At 38.2% G+C, this 19,034-nt stretch overlaps 1 protein-coding gene across 1 annotated transcript in view; it reads right to left on the reverse strand.

Moving 5' to 3' along the window:
- zormin (spectrin and immunoglobulin domain-containing protein zormin) overlaps nucleotides 1–19,034 on the reverse strand; it is a 71,852-nt gene that overhangs the window by 11,965 nt on the left and 40,853 nt on the right. The window contains exons 10-12 of the mRNA XM_017615628.1: nucleotides 8,790–10,670; nucleotides 5,178–5,411; nucleotides 2,605–4,602 (exon numbers count right to left, since the gene is read on the reverse strand). Coding sequence (XP_017471117.1) covers nucleotides 2,605–4,602; nucleotides 5,178–5,411; nucleotides 8,790–10,670 — 4,113 coding nt within the window. The remainder of the gene's footprint in view (nucleotides 1–2,604; nucleotides 4,603–5,177; nucleotides 5,412–8,789; nucleotides 10,671–19,034) is intronic.

Here is a 19,034-nt window from a genome sequence, read left to right on the forward strand (position 1 = left end):
TGATTTAATTGCTACATTAGTGGGTATTTTGAGCCAACAAAAAAAATCTACTACATAACTAAACACAGGAATAAATAGCAGCAAAGCTTCCTGTTTAAATTTTTATTTACTACTTACATAGGTGCATATCGATGGCCCGAGCAAAAACTTTGTCCTAATTGGTCAGTAGTCATCAATTTATCTCGAATGCAGTGCGCATCTTAACTAGCGCTCTCAAGCAAACTGTTGTAACTTAGACTTGTCTATTTACTGGGACTTAGCCCCGTAACTTAACAGCTTAACATAAGTCAAAATAAATGAGCACGTCTGAGTTAGTATAAATGTCGTGGCCATCGATATACATATACTTTACAAAAGGATGCGCTAGCAAAAAGTCTCAGACCAATCAGACGGACATCATTTAAGCTAAGTGCGATTGGACCGCACTTAGGAAAACTACTTGAGATCAAAGGATTTGATTTGATTTGATGGACATTGAGGTTGCTCATACTAGTGCGGAAATTCCTTTGATTCAGCTCTACACCGCCTTGCTACAAAGTTCGAAGTGGGAAGCAGGACGATGCAGATCGGGGTTCTTTGATGATATATTCACATCGCTACTTTTTACTTTAAATAAATATGTGCTCTGCGGCCAGGAACTTGGAGTGCCCGAAACAATCCTAAGGTGGATACACTCCATGTTATCTAGAAGTTTGGTTATTATGGGGGAAAAAGAAGGCCCTCGTAACATGGGATAGGTATGAAGACGACGCCATACTGCAATCACATCGAAACTTGAACCGATGATGTTTGTGCACTGGCTTCATCGAGATCTCTACGGTAGATATTTGTGAAGATACCGAGAATCCTAAGTGAGATTGAATGAAGACAACATTAATTTTGTTACGCGGCAGGGAAAATTGGAAGGACCCAACGCTGTTTAGATATCTTTCACTTACTTAAAGTGATATATCTAGAGTTAACATACGAAGTTGACATGGAATACTAACGTCGAGCTGAAGGTAAATCGAGTACTGAAAGCTTTCGGATAGTTTCGGACAGAGCGTTTAGTATGTAAGGCCTGGGGTGTGAGAACGGCTATGATACTTTGGGTATACATAGCATTAGTCAGATCGTTCGTCACTTATTCTGTTTCAGTATGGTGGCGTAGAACCATAGTCAGTAGCACAGGCTCTATGTTGAACAAGCTACAAATGAGGCATTACGGGCGCCATGAGTAAGACCCCAAGAATGGTTCCAAAAGCTTTATTGGATTTACTACTCCTGGATTTAGCAATCCATGGGGATGTACCGAATATATAGTTGAGGATGGATTTAGGAAATTTGATAGCAGCTCTGGATGCAGGAAGTTGCTTAAAACCTTGACAGAGAAATACCTAGACCTGTGATTCCCAGACAAGTGATTCAAATAATCCCTTGGGGAACTCGGTAAAAACTTTACATACCGATGGCTCCAAGGCTGAAAATGAGAATGAAGTTGGGTGGCAAATGGAGGGTAAAGTCATATGCTTTTTGTTTCAGATAAGTATAATGATAACTATCTTCCAATCAAAAGTCTTTGCAGAGCAGCGGACTGTATAATTGCCGAGGGATGGAGTGGAATTCTAATCAGGGTCTGCTGGAGGGCAGGCAAACTGATCTAAATTCCGAAACCACTCGGTCATCATCAATAATAGTCCGAGATTGAAAACAGAGCCTGAACTCCATTGCCAAATGGAAGGATCATGAACTCATGTGAGTACCGGCACACTTCGCTATGGGCCAGTAGCTTATCAAAAGTATCGAAAATATTAAATCATTGATCGATTTTAATGAGACTTCATACAAGGGATATTTAGGCGCTCGCTGATTACGAATCTGAAGTCAGATTCATCCCTCGGCAGGCAATGGCAAACCTTCGAGTTTATTCAGCCATGAAAAACAGCTTCTCATAAAAATACAATCATCGTTCAGAGTCGGCGTAAAACTAAAGGCCCTTTCTCTTTGTGTGACAACATCATAGCGCGCGCCACAAATAGGAGGAGAAGCTTTGGTCAAACACTAACGCTTTGTGCAAGCGCCAACATATTCTTAATATTATAAAGTCTAGTCCATTCAATGAATTTTGAGCACTTTATTTCGGATTTTTTTCGCCACTTTTGATTAGCTGTTGGCCCAGAGGTGCTCAAGTCACCGATCTCGCTGATTATTTCATGAACTGCGCTTCTTTTGAGCGTCCACTTGAAACTCAACCAATTAAGTATACCTATGTTAGATTCTTAGCCCGGTTCCTTGTCTGCTATTTCTTTCAGTGAGGAGAGGAAAGCAGAGCCAAGGAGCTGATTTGCGATCTCCCACAAGCTGGACAGTGATACGAGTGAGGAAGCCTCATTGTACAGAGCTTAAATGCTGAAAGACATAGAACTTTAACTTCTGCTTTTGTTGGCTTAAGCATACTATTCTGACTCCTCTATACAAATTATAAAATATACAAATACTTATATTATTTAAACAAATATACTACAAAAAATCTATGCATGTTAAAAAAAATTAAAAAGTTGCACGTTAGAAAAAAAAATTGTGGTAGCAACAGAACAACATCAATAACAACAACAACAAGCGAACCTTCTCCTCTCGCCTGTACTCATTTTTGTCCGAGTACTCCTGTTTCTCGTGACCACCTTCTTGCTTGCTTGTGTAATAGAGCTGTGCCGGTGTTTGCATCTCCAATTGCGGTGACTGATAGACCGGTTGCGCTGGTGCTGGCTTTGTTGCCGGTTGTGGTGCATATTGCTGTTGTGGTGCTGTCTTGATTGGCGCTGAAGGTATTGGCGCTGGCGGCGTGTGCGTCACTTGGTGTTGAGTAGCTTTTGAACTGGAGGTAGACTCATAAAATGAACGACTTTCCTGTTGTGTAGATTCCATTTTGCGAAAACTAGAAATCTCCTCGGTATCTGCAGCATAGCCACTTGTCTTGAATGAGTGATGAGTTGTAGGCGCAATCGGTACCGATACAGCCGAACCATCTGTAACGCTTTTACCAACTGGTCGGAATGATGCCTCATCGGATTCGCTGCCACTATACTTCCAACGATCGCTCTCATAATCACTCTCATAAGATTGCCCAACGGTCAATTTCGTGGGTATAACTGGCGGCGGTGGTTTGTAGGTAGCCGTCGAAAGTGTTCTAGGTGCTTGAGGTACCGGGCCAGGTGTGAGAGTAGGCACTGACATTGGTAGCACCTTGGTTGGGCCTTGTTGGAGATTCTGTTCTAAAGTTCTTTCCATTTGCTCGACCACAGAGTGGCGACGCACCTCCGGTTTTGGTGCAAAACAAATCTCTGGCGGCGTACCGGGCTCCAAATGAATATCATCTAGAGGCGTTTTTTCACGCTGCGTTGATGGCGGTATCGTAATAGATTTGCTCACCTCCTTCACGAGGAACGGGGCGCTTAGGTCCGGAGCCGGCGTTGGTACCTTTTGTAGTTGAATTTCACGCTTTTCTGCCTTTGCTTGTGTCTCCGATTCTACTTTATAGGATTGTTCTATGTCGCTTGTACAACTCTCGTAACCGCTCAAATGATTTGGTGTCCAAAGTTTTGACATTGCCACACCCTCCGCTGAGGGTTTAGGTGAGGGCGAACGCTTAAATTGCTGTGGTGCTGGTAGTGTAGCTGCTGGACGCATAATCGGTTGTCCATATTCAACTTTCACCTCCTTCGATACGGTGGTTTCATGTTTGAACGTTTGGCTAACGGGCGCAAGCGGTAAAGTACGTATTCCACCTGGCGGAGCTTCTTTAGGAGATTGTTGTGAAGCTTCCAATATTTTAATGCGCTCACTGAACACTTGAGGCTTGGCGCCAGCTACATCTAACTTGGGTACATAGCAAATTTCTGGTGGTGAGCCGGGTACAAGATTTAAATTTTTGAGATCTTCCTCGAGCGTGTGTGCTAGTGAGGCTGCCTGTGGCGGTCCGGTTGGCTGCGAGATTACAAACGGTGTGGTTCGCTTGTTCGTTGCATAGACCTCTTGACGCTGTTGTTTTTCTCCAGGTGGCGTGGGCAAAGTGCCACCCTGACTTTCAATTTTCTTGAAGAACTCGAAAGATGAGGACTTTTTCTCGCTTGTTGAGCTTTCGTATTTCGATGTTGAGGTCGTTGTGGAAGACGCCAAAGTCGCAGCGTCGCCTCTGATACCGTCGAGTTCTGTGCTTAGCGTGGGTTGGAAATGTGGCTGTTGGGGTGGTTGTGTGGATTGTAGAGGTGGTGGTTGGGCAGTGGTGTTAGAGGCTGAATAAGGTTTGGGTGGAACTTGCGGCGGTGTTTGCGTGGCGCCAGTTTTAGAGCGTGCGATGTCTGTGTTGGTCGATACCGATTTCAGGTGTTGCCAATCGGGCAGATCCGTGTTTGTGCTGATGCTGGTGGCAGTTATTGGCGTCTTTGGACGTTCGCTCAATTCGGGCAGATCTAAGTAAGCTTGCTTGTGTTCTAGACGCATTGTTGCCTCGGTGGTGCAACGATGCTCAGTTATTATTTTCGACTCAGATAAGCCATGCAAATCGGATGAGGTTGAAATATCGGTTTGTGTCGTTTGGAAGGACGGTGGCTCTTTTGCGAAGGTCTAAAGATTGGTATAGGTCAGCGGTGGATGTTTGGTTGATAGTTGGGATGATGGTAGTTGAATACGGATTTTGGAGTGCAATGGATGCATGTAAAATGGTTTGATGCAATAATTCGAATGTTGATGGTTTGCGTGTTTTTTTTTTGTTTTTTTAAATTTCAAATAAACACCCCACAAAGCAATGAGAGAAGCAGTTGGATATGGACAGACATTTTTTTTAAGCGAAAATGCGAGTCGAAAATCGAACAATTCAATTCAATTTTATTGGTAACGTTGGCGAAAAAACAATGAGAGAAAAAGTTTACAAATAATTTTAATTTATGTAATAGTAAAATGTATGTAATAGTAAGTATCAATTGATATTGTTTATAAATTCAGTTATTGGTTTTATTGGTAAATATTTATACTTATACAAATGCAAAAGGTGACATGTTTAGAGTTATTAAAGTTAATATTAAATAATAAGTAAAAAAAAAAATAAATAAGAAATTTTTAAATGAAATTCGATAGTGAAATTCGTTGTCACTTTTTATTACATATTAAGTCTTTGTGAAAGAGTGAACATGCAGACTTACTTCAGTTTTTAAATTAGTTGGTGTTTCATAAAGGATAGTCTTGACAACTTCCTGCAAACGTTCTGGTGTCGGTTCGAGTATCGCACAATCGGCAATGCTCTTCGCTTCACCACCGGCGTTGGTGGCCTTTACCATATATTTGCCTGAGTCACTGGATTCTCCTGAAATCGTTATAAGAGCAAAGTTTCGTATTATTTTAAGGATTTTATAGTGACCGGAGAATAACGAGACTTTCAATTATCTCTGACATATGTAACTAAGTGATATATGCACATTCAAATCAGCTGTAAACAATAGACACATTTAATTATTCGTTTATTTAAAAAATTATTTTAATTAAGTAAGNATTTTTTTTTTAATCGAAATTTCTTCTATGCTTCTCGCATCGTACTTATCTTAATATCTAAAAATCCCATGTCACTGTGTTCGTTTACGCCAATCTCCGAAACGGATTTTGTAAATTTGGATATCAAATGAAACGTAAGAAACAATATGGGTCTTCACACCGAGCTCGGTATTCGGTAACTCGGTATTCAGTAATTTTTTCGAATGTATTTTGTTTGTGTAAAATAGTGTTACACAATCAAAATACATGGGAAAAAAATACCGAACACCGAGTTATCGAGTATCAATCTTCAGTGTGAAGACCCATAATTTCTAGGATGCATGTAACCTGCCTATGTATCGGTGTTTAGTAGGACAACGTCTACCCGGGCTTACTAGTTTAATTATACGTGGTCCAAAAAGATATTCCGGCGAATTGATAACCTCCTCCTTTTTGAAGTCCGTTAAAAATTATTAGCTTTCCGTAGGCCTGTCCGCGTGATATACGGTTTAATGTTATGCTACCAAATGGGTTCGTATTCAGATGGTTATCTTCATCAAGCCAATCTCGGTATTTAGGTTCCCTGGGCATTGTGGGATACATATTATATCTCAGGGCATGGTCAATATTTGTGCCAAATTTTAACCAACTCAGATGTTTCAGTATGAAGAACAACTTACATTTCGTAGATAGTCTTTATGGCTCAAAATCATGGAGGTGGAGAGTTTTGTTGCGGTAGAAATAAAAAATTGAACTGCATTATTAATTGATTTTTCACTGTATTTTATTGGATTAGGTCGTCGTCAATTTAGTTTATGACGGCTTGTGCATTGGCTTATCAGTTATTCAAGAACGGCGGTGAGGAGTTCATAAACTGTATGCATTAACTGTTGTTTAAAACATGGTAGGATGAATGCCCGATGACAACAAATATAAGTATGCTCTACTCAATCCACAAGAAGGACAATTCTTCTTAATATAGCATTCAAGGCCAAATCTAAATCTTAAAGCCGCTCTCGACAGCACGTAAAAACAGCATGTACGCCGTATCATTTAACTAAAACTAAAGCTAAACTAATATTACAGCTACGAGGTGCTAGATACTTTACCTTTTATCCCTTTAATCAACAAAGAGGAGATTCAATTGTACCACTACTTACTTTGTATGAGACTATACTGATAAGCAATAAAATACCATGATATTTGATGTTAGGATCATAGAGTGTAAAAGTATAAAGATAATCAAATCGGTAAGCGAACTTCGTCGAAAAGTTTGATGTCGCAAATGCTAATTGCAGGATGGTGGTCGAGAGTTCTAGCTTTAATTTAAGCTTAAGTGGAAGCTTATATCACCTCTTCTTTCTTAGCTAGAGCTTCTGAAATATAGCAAAAAAAAAACGCGTTTTTTTTGTGCACTTTGACCTCGTTTTTTCACTGGAGCTTATCAAAAGTTTATAAATACGGATTCGTAATCAGCACATAAAAGTATGTCAAAAATAACTTTAACATTTGCCGCACAAATTTTTTTCCCCAATTTTTTTAACATATTCGGACTTGCCAGCAAAGCGAGTGGGAACTAATTTTTTTGTAATCAGCATTAACATCGAAAATAACGTCAGATTTAAATTCCAATACAGAATGACTTAAGTCTGAGTCGAAAATTGATAAAGAAGGTCCTCTCTCGTCATCCGAAAAGCTAACTTTAAAGGTCATTCAGCACACTTGGAGTATTCGGTTGAAAGATTCTGCAGACGATTTACGGGCGTATTCACGTTGGCTGCCGCAGATGATGAACGGATGACCTGCATGAGCTGTACAACGACATAGAGATAGTGCAGCGAATTTTTGAGGTGAAACTGTTGAACGGAAAAACTACTTTTACAAAAAAAAAATTGTCAAAAATTCAGTTTTAAATGTATTACTTTGAAACTTAATAGTTTAAAAATTCTGTCGAATTCTGTTTTGAACTGCGCAGCACTGTATAGGACCAATGTGAAGTTACTATACAAGCTGTTTTTTTGAGCGACATGATATAGAAAAATTGATTTTTGTAAGTTTTTACACTTTTCTTTTCTTTCTGGCAAGGTATGACGGAAATTCGTGCCAAAGCACATCAATTTCTTCATCAATTAAAACCTTGTACCGGGAAAATAAAAATGCAGCTCTTACTCGTAGTTAATATACGTTTAATTCATCAATTTCGACTCTTCTGACTGCTTAAATAACTAAATATTTATTTTTCACTAAATCCAAAATAAATTAAAACAAAAACCAATATGAAAATTATTTTCTACCCAACATTTTGGTAATTGTTTGAAAATATGAGTGCACTATTTAATACTTTTTATGTGTTATAATTCATATGTACTTATGCACGTACACACTTGGCGGCAACAGTTGACCGACGGATATCATAATGGCTAAATAAATAAATAATTTTAAATTGTGACTGATTCTCAGCACAATATGCACCGTGTATGTGTACCTCCTCATCATTGCCAACATTATCTGCACAAGCGTCACATGCGACCACCACCACCAACCACATCATTCTTTTGGCTATTTTATTATTTTCTATTTATTCACCTACATTTTGTCTTAAAATGCCAAAAATCATTAAATTCAATATGAAACATTGAAATGCTGCTTGCAGACTGATATTTAGAGAATTTCAAGTTTGTTACGCTTTGATTCTCTTTGCCATATGTATGCGATTGGTTTGTGCTTTGTGTGCCTATTTCAAAAGGCAGCAGCACACATCGAGTGACGAACCAAAAAAATGTTTAAATTTTGGCAAATAGCCTCATAAAATAAACATTTTTACGAAGCTAAGGCTAAAGACGAAGATGAAGATGATGTTGATGGCGGTGATGATACTTATGGCTTGGCTGTAATGCTGGGGCTGTTTAGTCAGTTAGCTTGCCTGACTGTGCGAAAATTGCTGCCTGTGGCCCTGAACTGACTTCCCGCCACCCGCGAACTGATCAAATTAAATAAAAAGCCATTAAGACTGCTCTAATTTTCCAGCACTAAAGAGCAACTGAAATGTTTATCGACATGGAATAAATACATATTTATGTAGATATTTTGTTTGGACCAACTTCATAAATACAAATACACATACATATGTACGAGTATGCATATGCGGATGGATATAATTATGTATGTACATATGAACAGACACCCACAGTTGCGCGTAGGTGTTCGTGGTCTACTTAGTTTGTATGTTGTTTTGCAAATTTCTAATTAATGGATTCCACATTATCGCACTTTCCTTCTTATTAAATTTTCCATGAGCATCCTCTTTTTATCCACAGACATAACTCTTCAATTATACGAATGTTGTACTTACTCTTCACAACCAAATCGGCAGTGCTCGTTGATTGTCCCATCGTATTTGTGGCGGTGACTGCATAGCGTCCCGCATCTGCCACACCCACTTCCTTCAGCACGATACTGACACGATTGCAGCGATTTTCAATCTTTAATCGCTGATTGTCGAACAGTTGTTCGCCATTCTTTTCCACTTTGATTTCGGGCGAGGGGAAGCCGTCATAGATCGCTTCCATTGCCACATCTGTGCCCTGATCCACAATTCTACCCGTCAACGGGGTGGTGAAACGCGGCGCAATTTGTTTGCGTAGGCGCGTGGGCGATTCAGGCACCACTACGCCACTGTTGCTGGTGATCGCAGGCTGACCCAGTCCGTTGCCTGCCGACTGCACCAGAGTGAACAATTTTTTTTGTACATTTGGTGCGGACATGTCTTTGCTTTTGTGCAACTCCTGATAGTGATGGGTTTCGACAACTTCGGGTCGTTGTGCGCCCAGCTGTTTTAGCGATTGATCGATATGCGCCGAGGAATGATGTATCTCGGTTTGTGGGATATTGCCTTCAAAAGAGCTAATTTGTGACGTTGAAGTGGTAGTGAAGGTTTGCTTCTTCATGGTAACACGCGACGACTCGGTATTGTGTTCCTGTGTGGTGGTCTGTAGATCGCTGGTGGCAGGTATCGGCTGCATGCCTGGTCCCAGGAGGCTCAAGAAAGCTGCACATGTGGCTTTTCCTATTTCGTTCTCGGCTATGCAACTAATTTTTCCCACTGTATCAATGCTGGCCTTTTGTATGGTGAGCACTTGTCTGTCGCCGCTTGTCGACACTAGGAAATTGTGTCCATGCACGGGTTGGTCGTTGAAACACCAATGCACTTTGGGTGTCGGTTTGCCCTTCACAATGCACTCAAACTTCACCATATCGTCAGCGTGTGCCTGCTTGTCCGAGAAGATTTCTTTGAATTCAGGGCAAGTTAAATTCTCTACAGGTTCCACTTGCTGGCTGCGTTGATGATCCGGTGCATTTACACTTTTAACGTTTAGTTGCGAGAAGCACTTAGCATCGCCTCCATTATTTGAAACTTTAACCGTGTACACACCCCTATCGTCGGCAACCACATTTCGTAGAATCAATTTGAACACACCTGCGGCAGGATTGGCGATCGTCGAAATACGTTCATTCTCGTTCAACTCTTTGTTGGCCAGATACCATTTGGCAGTGAAGGGTTTATCGCCACTAACAATCACTTCCATTTCAACCGTTTCACCCTCATCCGCCAGCACATCGGTAAGGAATTTCTCGAATTTCGGTAATGTTTCCTTTGGCACCGACTGACGTTCGGACTGTGCACGCGTCGCAGGCTCGGCAATATTCAGCGGGGTGACTTTTAGCTCACAACTGCTCGATGCCTCACCAGCCGAATTGATGGCGACGACCTTATAGTTACCCGCATCTTCCTGATACACTTCCTGTATGATCAACGAACACCGATCACCCTGGAAGAGTAGCTGCACATCAGCTGATTCCTTGACTGGGCGCTCATTGTGGTACCAGATGACTTCGGGTTCCGGTTGACCGACAATAACACAATCAAGACGCACCGGTTTACCTTCGAATATCGATACATCTTTCAGCGGCAATTGTACCGATGGTTTGATCGGTTCCATATCGGAAGCCAACTCTGAGTCCGATGTCTCGTTCGGGAGACGTCCTTTAACGATGACGTTGCACGAACTATATGCCTCGCCTGCTAAATTTTTAGCTGTCAATACGTACACTCCGGCGTCGTTGGGGTAAGCTTGGGGTATTATGAGCGTTGCGCGGCCGTACTCGTACTGAAATGAAAAGCGATGCGAAAATACAGAAAACCATTAGTGAATGGTCGGAAGTGTGTTCATATATTGTATAAGTTCTTATGTATGTATGTATGTATGTATGTTTGTATGTAATTACTTGTTCATTTGAAAATATTGTTGTGGCAAGTGAAATCCGAAAAATGTACTGTGGTGAATTTTTTGGCAAATTGCTTGCCTTTTGGCTATGCGGTTGGCATTGTGGTGAGTTATTAACCAAATTTGTATTCACTTACTTTTTTATAAAAATTCTATTTTCTAGCTATTTTAATTTTGTGCAATTAAAATTTTATTTACACAATTTTCGTATTTTTGTTATGATAACAAATAGGATGCATCCGGTGGAGGAAACGAGAACGCTGCTGTAGGAGCTCAAAATTTTTTTCTGAGTAATTTTGAGGTGCCGATTCTTGAGATAGAAAAGTGCCAGATATTAATTTAATTATTATATTACAACATTTCAGCGTTCTGGAAACGATAATGACTTTGACATTTTATTTATTTGTCAACATATGCAATCTGTGCAATGAGCTATTTTCTTTTGCTCTGCACATTTGGGCTTGAAAATATATTTTGATGAATCTTTAATATGCGGAATTTGTGAGCTTGTATTTTCGTAAAAAAATTCTAATGTTTGTGCAGAGCCATCTTTTTTTGACACAGGGATGTGTATATCCTGCCATTAGTAAAATGGGACTCAAATGGCTGCGCTTAAGTTTTTGTATCTTCTACTTTGTGGCCGACAAATAAACATATTGAGGCGAAAGATGATGTGGTCGTCATAAAAATGTCATCAAATAGAAAAATTCTATCACTAACTCCAGTTTTAAGGCTTCACAGTTGTTGAGTTCAGCAACCGAAGAACATATGGATGACACACATGGTCCACCACAGAAGTAGGTGGCGAAGGACTGCTCTTATACTCAATCTTCTCTGGATAGATGCGCTAACCCATTTTATTGCGACAAAATGGACGAGACCGAGCCTGTTTATCTAGGAAGTTTAAGAGCATCAAAAAATACACCAACTACGTAGTACCTCTGCGATAGGGACTAATGAATATGTCCTGCAACCTAGTGTAGAGCTGATACGATGGATGACTTTGCACGTTGTCATGCTGATTTTACAGGCAAACGGTTTCTAGTAAATAATCGAATTTCTTATATGCACCCCAATCAATCTTTCAAAGGTATTTTTAATTTTAAGATTTCTTAAAAGACGCATTTTTTCTCGGAACTCTGTTTGAGTGTTAAAATATGTACATTACACTAGTACGACTCACCAAAAAAATTGCGTGCTTTTCACCGGAATCATAAAATTTATTTTATTGTAAGACCTCCGCCAAAATATTTCATGAAAGTAAGTTCTATCTGAGCTAGAGCTATTTAAAAAAAAAGTCCAAAAAAATGTCATTATTTGGATTTCGCTGATAAGATTTTTAAAAATGTTAAGTTCAAACTTTTCTGTCATCGGACGTGAATTGCTTTTAACCTAAATTTCCAATATAAACAAATTTTATTCATAAGAAAAATTGTTTTTTATATTTGCCAATTAGGGATGCAAAAGGCTTTCGATTCTTAAAGTCGATTAATCGCTTCTGATAGTCGACTTTATGGTTTAAATTAACTTCATACAATTTTACATTTCAAATTTAATAATTAATAAAACCACATACACCCAGCCAATTTTCCGTATGCGGAACCGAATAGAAAACGAACACAATTGTCATTAATTTTCGTACCCGGAAAACGTTCGAAACTTTCGATAAGTATAAAGTTATTTGAAAATTGTATTTTATTTGTTTATTTGAAAGCATGTATACATAGTTCGCAGTGACATAGCGTGCAGAGGAGCTTACCAATATTTGTTAGCTTTCATAAGGGGCCGGGTGGTAATTCAGTCAGGCGCTTCCAGAATTTTTTCGAACGTGAAAAAGTATCTGTGAAGTGCAGAAGGAAAGCTATTGAACGAAAAATTAAATCAGAGAAATTACAAAAAACTCCCAAAAACTTATCCGTTTCACAACAATTTTCCCTACTTGTCTGTACATAAGTTTCTGCCGCATACCTTAGTGGGAAAACGGATCCTCGAAGTATCCGAAAGTGGAATGGGTAAATGGACTAACTCCATATTTCCACAATTTTTATCTTCCTTCGGATCCATTTTGGGATTTTTTGTTGGCTAGGTATTTATCGACTGATTTGTCAATAGAATGTAAAAAAATCGAAAAGTCATCGAGTGAGAGTCGGTTCTAGCTGAATTGAAACGTCTGAACTCGATTCCCAGAAGTCAAGTCTCTTTAGCAAAAAGTCAATTTTTGAATAAAGTCAGAGTCGATTTCTCCATCCGTATTCCAAATAGGCCCAGCGCACGTAAATCTTATAAACTCTATATGAGCTTGACAGCGACATAAACATAGCGCAGTGGATTAAAATATTAGTGCTCCGCAGGCTTGACCATGTCGTTCGAATCGATACAGATGCCCCAGTCCTTAAATTATCCAACTCGGAATCTGCTAGTGGGAGACCTCCTCTACGATGGGAAGACCAATCGGAGAAGGACTGGGCATTTCCATTTGTCATCAGTGGGCACAGGCAAGAAACCACCGGCGTGCTCTACTGAGCTCGGCCAAAATAGAAGAAGAATTTACTTATTTTTTTATCTACTGTTACATACAATTCATTTACATTTTATTTAACTTTATGAATCTTTTAAGCTGCCTTTACACGTAGATGGCTATTCAACCGACAAAAATAGACTTGCGTTCAACTTTTGCCAGTCGACGGCGATCCGATGCAACCCTAAAATTAATTTGTTTATTCGATTACTCTGTTAACTTTGTTAACATATTCTGAAAGTACATCCATCCAGTAGTAAACAACTCAATGTATCTTTTTCAAATTCTTTTTTCAATATTGAGCTTGGCTGTTATTTCTTCTTGGCATAGATTTTTTATTTTAATTTTGTAGACAAATTTACGTTGATGGTATGAAGTTATTTCCTGAAAAGACCCCTAGTAGAATTTTCCGAAAAATAAATTCCTAGAATATTTCAATCCTCTAGCGAACTATCAAATTTGTTGCTTGGGGGGTTTCCTTAAAGTAAGGGTAAAAAAGACCCTTTAAGGCAGGAGCTAAAGCGTTAAAACGTTCTACGAAAATATTTCCCATAAAATTTTACTACATATGTATGTATGTCTTAACCTTTAATTTCGCTCAGACATTTATTTTAACCATTTTTTTCACTTTTTTGAAATTTTCTTAGGCGGCCGGGAATGGAAACTTTAGCAGGCCATAAAATAAAAATACGAGCTTTCTTTTGCAAATCCATAGAGTGTTTTATTACTGGATGGGTATACTTTCGGAAAATGTTATCAAAGTTCAGGCTGGTTTCGGCTGTCGCACAGTGTTACAGACATTTTGAGAATCCGTTATGTTTTGTTGGTCGGAAAGCCTAGTACATTTTCTAGTCAATTTTCCAGTCGGCAGAAATCGACCCATGTAAAGACAGTTTTATTTTCGAACAATTCAGCAAAGTTTAAGAATTTTCTCTAAATCAATTCACTTTCAACCAAGCAACCATACATACGCATATTCAAGCGTACATATGTAAGTATGCACATTAGGGTGGTAAAAAAAAAATGAATTTACAAAAGTAAAGTCGGAATTTATTTGCTCTCACCCCCTAGAAGTGTTCTATAGCAAAGAAAATATACCGCTACTTTTTTATTTTAAAATCAAAAAAATATTTAGAAGTCGCTCAAGGCGCTCAAAGTTTCCTATGTATTTTATATGGCGAAAACCACTTTTCGCAGAAATGGTATAGAATTCTTGAAAAGCAATATAATTCAAAACGAACGAACTTTGTTTCTCTTCAGGAGATTTCCAATAGTAATACCCAATTATTTAACAATTTTTCCATAGTAACTATATTTTATAGGTCCGCCAAAACCCCAAGAAAATGCCAGAAATGCAATGGGGGGATAAATAAAAAATCTTTAGTATTAAAAATTGGTTAAGTAAACAATTGGGTATTGTTATTGGAAGTCTCCTGAAGAGAACCAGAGTTTTCCGAACAAAAAAAATTTATTTTTAAGAATTCGATACCATTTCTAGGAAAAATTGTTTTCCCCATGTAAAATACATGGAAAACTTTGAGCACATTAAGCGACCACTAAATATTTTTTGAATTCAAAATAAAAAATAGGGGTTATTTTTTTCGATATAGAATAGTCTTAGGGGATGAGTGCATTAAGATTCCGACTTTCGTGTTTTGGACCACCCTAATGCACATTTATATCTTGCGCATGGGTGGTACTATAAACAAGAAAAACTTAATAATTAGATATACAGATGTCTTTATACATATATATACATACATATGTCTATTTACATACGAATACATACATATGTCTGCGCATTGTTTATTTTTATTGGGAACTATGTTTAGAATAACCAAACACATAGAATCCTACGCATAGAGATAATCATATGGGCGTAGAGTCATCCATTCAGGAATATAAACTTTTAACAAAAAAAAGTGACTATATGTACATATCTACATTATCTATTATAAAGAGTATTTATTTCACTCGCCATAGAGCCAATCAATTATGCTTTGAAAAAACAAAAGGGTTTATTCAATTATTCGGACGTTCTATGCCAATTGTTGGCAGTGTATTTAACTAAAGGCCTTTATGAATCGTTCCACCCCCTCAATTAAAGATAAATAATTTTGTCATTGTCTTTTGACGGTAGAACGAATTACTTGCATACATACTCATTCGTATATAAGTAGCCGACCATTTAAGCGCAAGAAGTATACTTTTTTGCATTTACCCTATAGCAAAAGTCTTGACTAACTAGTCGAATAAATTTCTGATTAAAAACTAGCACGAGTTGGTCAATTTCGAATCATGGCCACTAGGAAATCTGTCTTTGAAATTTTCTGTTCTATTAGTACAGTATTAGTACTGTTCTTAGGTCTGATCGAACGTTTCATGCAAGCGTGCTTAGAGTTTTTCTAACTCCCTAGAATTCCTTTATACTCAAAGAGAATTATTAGTTGTTTCCCTCTCAAAAGATCAGAAATAAAAGCTACTAGAAATCCACTCTTTTTCTCTTTCTCTCTTTGGCGACCACGGAAGCTACTAAACGCAGGTAGAAACAAGAGTATCCAAATAGTATGGTCTCTATCGTATTTGTTGAAATAAATTGACTCCTTGGCGCAAAATTATCGTATAAAAACGGATTTTAACCCAAACGCCTAATTGTAAAGGCAGATGTTTTTTTTTTGGTATTGTAAAATATAACTATACGCTTTAGTTTTGATTAAAAATTAGCTGATATATTGGGTCGTATTCTGGTTTTCGTACGAAACGAAAATTTAAAATTTTTGTATAGCAAATTATAGGAAAATTTCATGATTTTCGTACAAAAACAAGAATACACCCTAATATTCATGGAAATATTTAATTTTCGTGAAGTTCACGAAAAAGTTGCATTGGGTTGATGCCACTTACGTATGTAAAAGCCTTCGCCTACAGGTTTCCACTACAGTGCTGGGCAATACAATGCTCTAGCTTATTTTACATCTCGTGAATTACAGCTACTACAAGAAGAGTTGGGTTCCAGTCCTAGTATAGATTCGCAGGAACCATTGTCGTGCGTTCTGCTCATTAGACAGCCCTTACAGTAATGTAGATCTTTCCACCTGCTGTTAGCCACTTGTTTACAATGCTGAGAGATGCGGCGCTTGATGTAGCTCCGAGCGGCCAGCGCGACATTTAGAATCGACCTGTATCTGGCTAGCTCGATGGCCATATCGTTGCCATGAATGCTGCTGCGCCCCAGTACCCACGTCAGTGCAACGTCATACCTATCAGCTAAAGCCACATCTTCTCTCGGCATTGTTTTTATTATGCTGGTGGTGATGCTTACAGAGCCAAGTAATGCTAGTCTCTGCTAGATTCGAGGCTTAAATTATTTGGCACGCGTGTCTTTGATGGCAAAGAGCCCTGCCTGAAAAACACTGACTCCGCTTGGTAGAGATCTCAAGCTTCATAGCGACTAGCACCTGATTCATTTCATACACATCGCGCGAACTTGCATCAATAGCAGTACTGACCTATAATAGTAATTGAGGCTGCTATCAGCTAAAAGATGGCGAAGAAAGTGTCCAGCATAAGCGAATAGGCAAATTCATGAGAGAGTTGAGATGGTTCGACCAAGCAAATTATGGTTTACATGGACCAAACATTTTCCACGAGAAAATGCGCTACCAACATCTTGCAGCCAAGGAAGCAAAGAGAACGAAATAGAAAATAAATAAATATTTTTCCAATCATACACGCCCACGACGTTAGCCGATATTTAGTATTTTAATTCTTATTAACTTAATGAAACGGGGCTCATACAATTAACTACATACGATTATTATTATGTAATGTCCATTTGCATTAATGTTTATTGCGGGCATTTATAAGTATGTCATCCAATACTCGTACCCAAAGTTATTTAAAATTCGTTGTTGAAACACAAATTGCAATTTGGGATTATGACAACTGTACCCACAATTTATGTGCATATTTACACACTATGTATGTACCAGGGATGTTGCGAATATTTGCATTCGCATTCGTTATGCGAATGATTCGTATGATTTTGCACATTCGCATTCGCATAAAATGATACGAATGTTTTACGAATGTGAATGTGTACATAGACAGAGAGTCCACTCTAATATTGTGGAAATGGCTCTAATAGTTCATTTCCACCAAGTCTTAACTGCAGTTTATCCTATTGGAACAAGGAGATTACAACTCAAAGGGCGTAATTCCTCCTACTAAGTACAAGCAAACGAAAGGAGAAAAGCAAACACTAAGAAATAAACCTTGCTGAAATTCTTGGAACTTATCTGAGCTCTTAACTGCAGTTAAGCCTCTGGTGGAAATAGGCTATAAGTCTGTCTAATCAGGGTGCGGACAATAACAGGCTTTTAGATTCAGGCGCTAAACGGTTAAGTAGTATATAAAGCAACATTGATGGGCCTTCAACAAGTACTGCTAAAAATCTTATAAGAAACCTAGAAATTATTTTAGATTCCTCCAGCGAAAGCAAAGGCTCGGATGTAGAATCTGGAGATATTAAAAACTGTGAAATTAAAGCTCAATTGAAGGCCTATCTTAAAGCAAAACGAGCTCATCTCGGTGAAAATTCTCTCGATTGGTGGAAAACTAAACTAAAATACGACAAATTGACAGATGTGGCCCGTAAATATTTGAGCGGACCACCCGTCAGCGTTCCAAGTGAGCAATTGTTCATTGCAGCCGGCCTTATATACGAGCCTCTAAGAAATCGCCTCATGGGAGAAAAGGCAGCAAAATTACTTGTTTTGAAATGTTATGTCCCCCTTTTGAACTTCGACTACTAGATTAAAACACTCGTTCAATGTTCTAATAATTTACAAAATTTTTAATTATTAAAAACGAGACTTAAGTTGATTATAGTTTTTTTAATGTTATTCCTAACGTTCGCATTACGAAAATTCGCATTCGCCTTCGTGAGTGTGAAAAATATGACATTCGAAACATCCCTATTATGTACATATACATATTCAAAGCTAAAAATTGCGTCGGATTGGTGATTATTTGAAAAAGAGCTCAACATGACATTTGTGCACACATACATGCATTAATTTAAGTTCAGCAGCGTTTATTTTCAAAACAAAAATAGTGAAACTCTTAGATAGAGCTAAAATAAATATCTATGAATATATTATGATCAGACAATGACAAATCACATTTCAATATTAATTAGAATTATATCTTCGAAGCGGTACTGAAAACACAATTTTTATTTAAAGTGTGCATATGTATGTATATACATGCATGCGTATACACATGGGTATGTTTAACCATAGATATTCAATGTGTGCAGCTTTCAACAGAACACCCACTCCAAAATTATGAGTCCAATCAACAATTAATGTTTCAAATACAATGTTTATTCTTAAGTCATAAATATATTAAGGGTATTCATCAAACCTTATAAATGCATTGTAAACCATATAAACTTATAATTGTGTAAACCTTATAAATGAACTGTCAAAATTTGTATGGAAACTCGTTTACACATTTCTGATAAATTTATCCAGCGATTTCACTGAATAAACTTGATAAACTGAAGACAATGCAACTCTGTCGCAACTCTAGCTATGTTTTCTTAGGCAATAATCGGGATCCGCATACAAATTTTGCACGCAAATTCAACAACGATATGATCCTGATAGAGATCTGGTTCAATTATTATCCCGTCTGTTTGTTTTGTTTCACTGATAATTCGCAAA

Source organism: Rhagoletis zephyria, unplaced genomic scaffold, assembly GCF_001687245.7.
Source record: "Rhagoletis zephyria isolate East Lansing unplaced genomic scaffold, Rhagoletis_zephyria_1.1 Rzeph_scaffold_01044, whole genome shotgun sequence".
NCBI lineage: Eukaryota > Metazoa > Arthropoda > Insecta > Diptera > Tephritidae > Rhagoletis > Rhagoletis zephyria.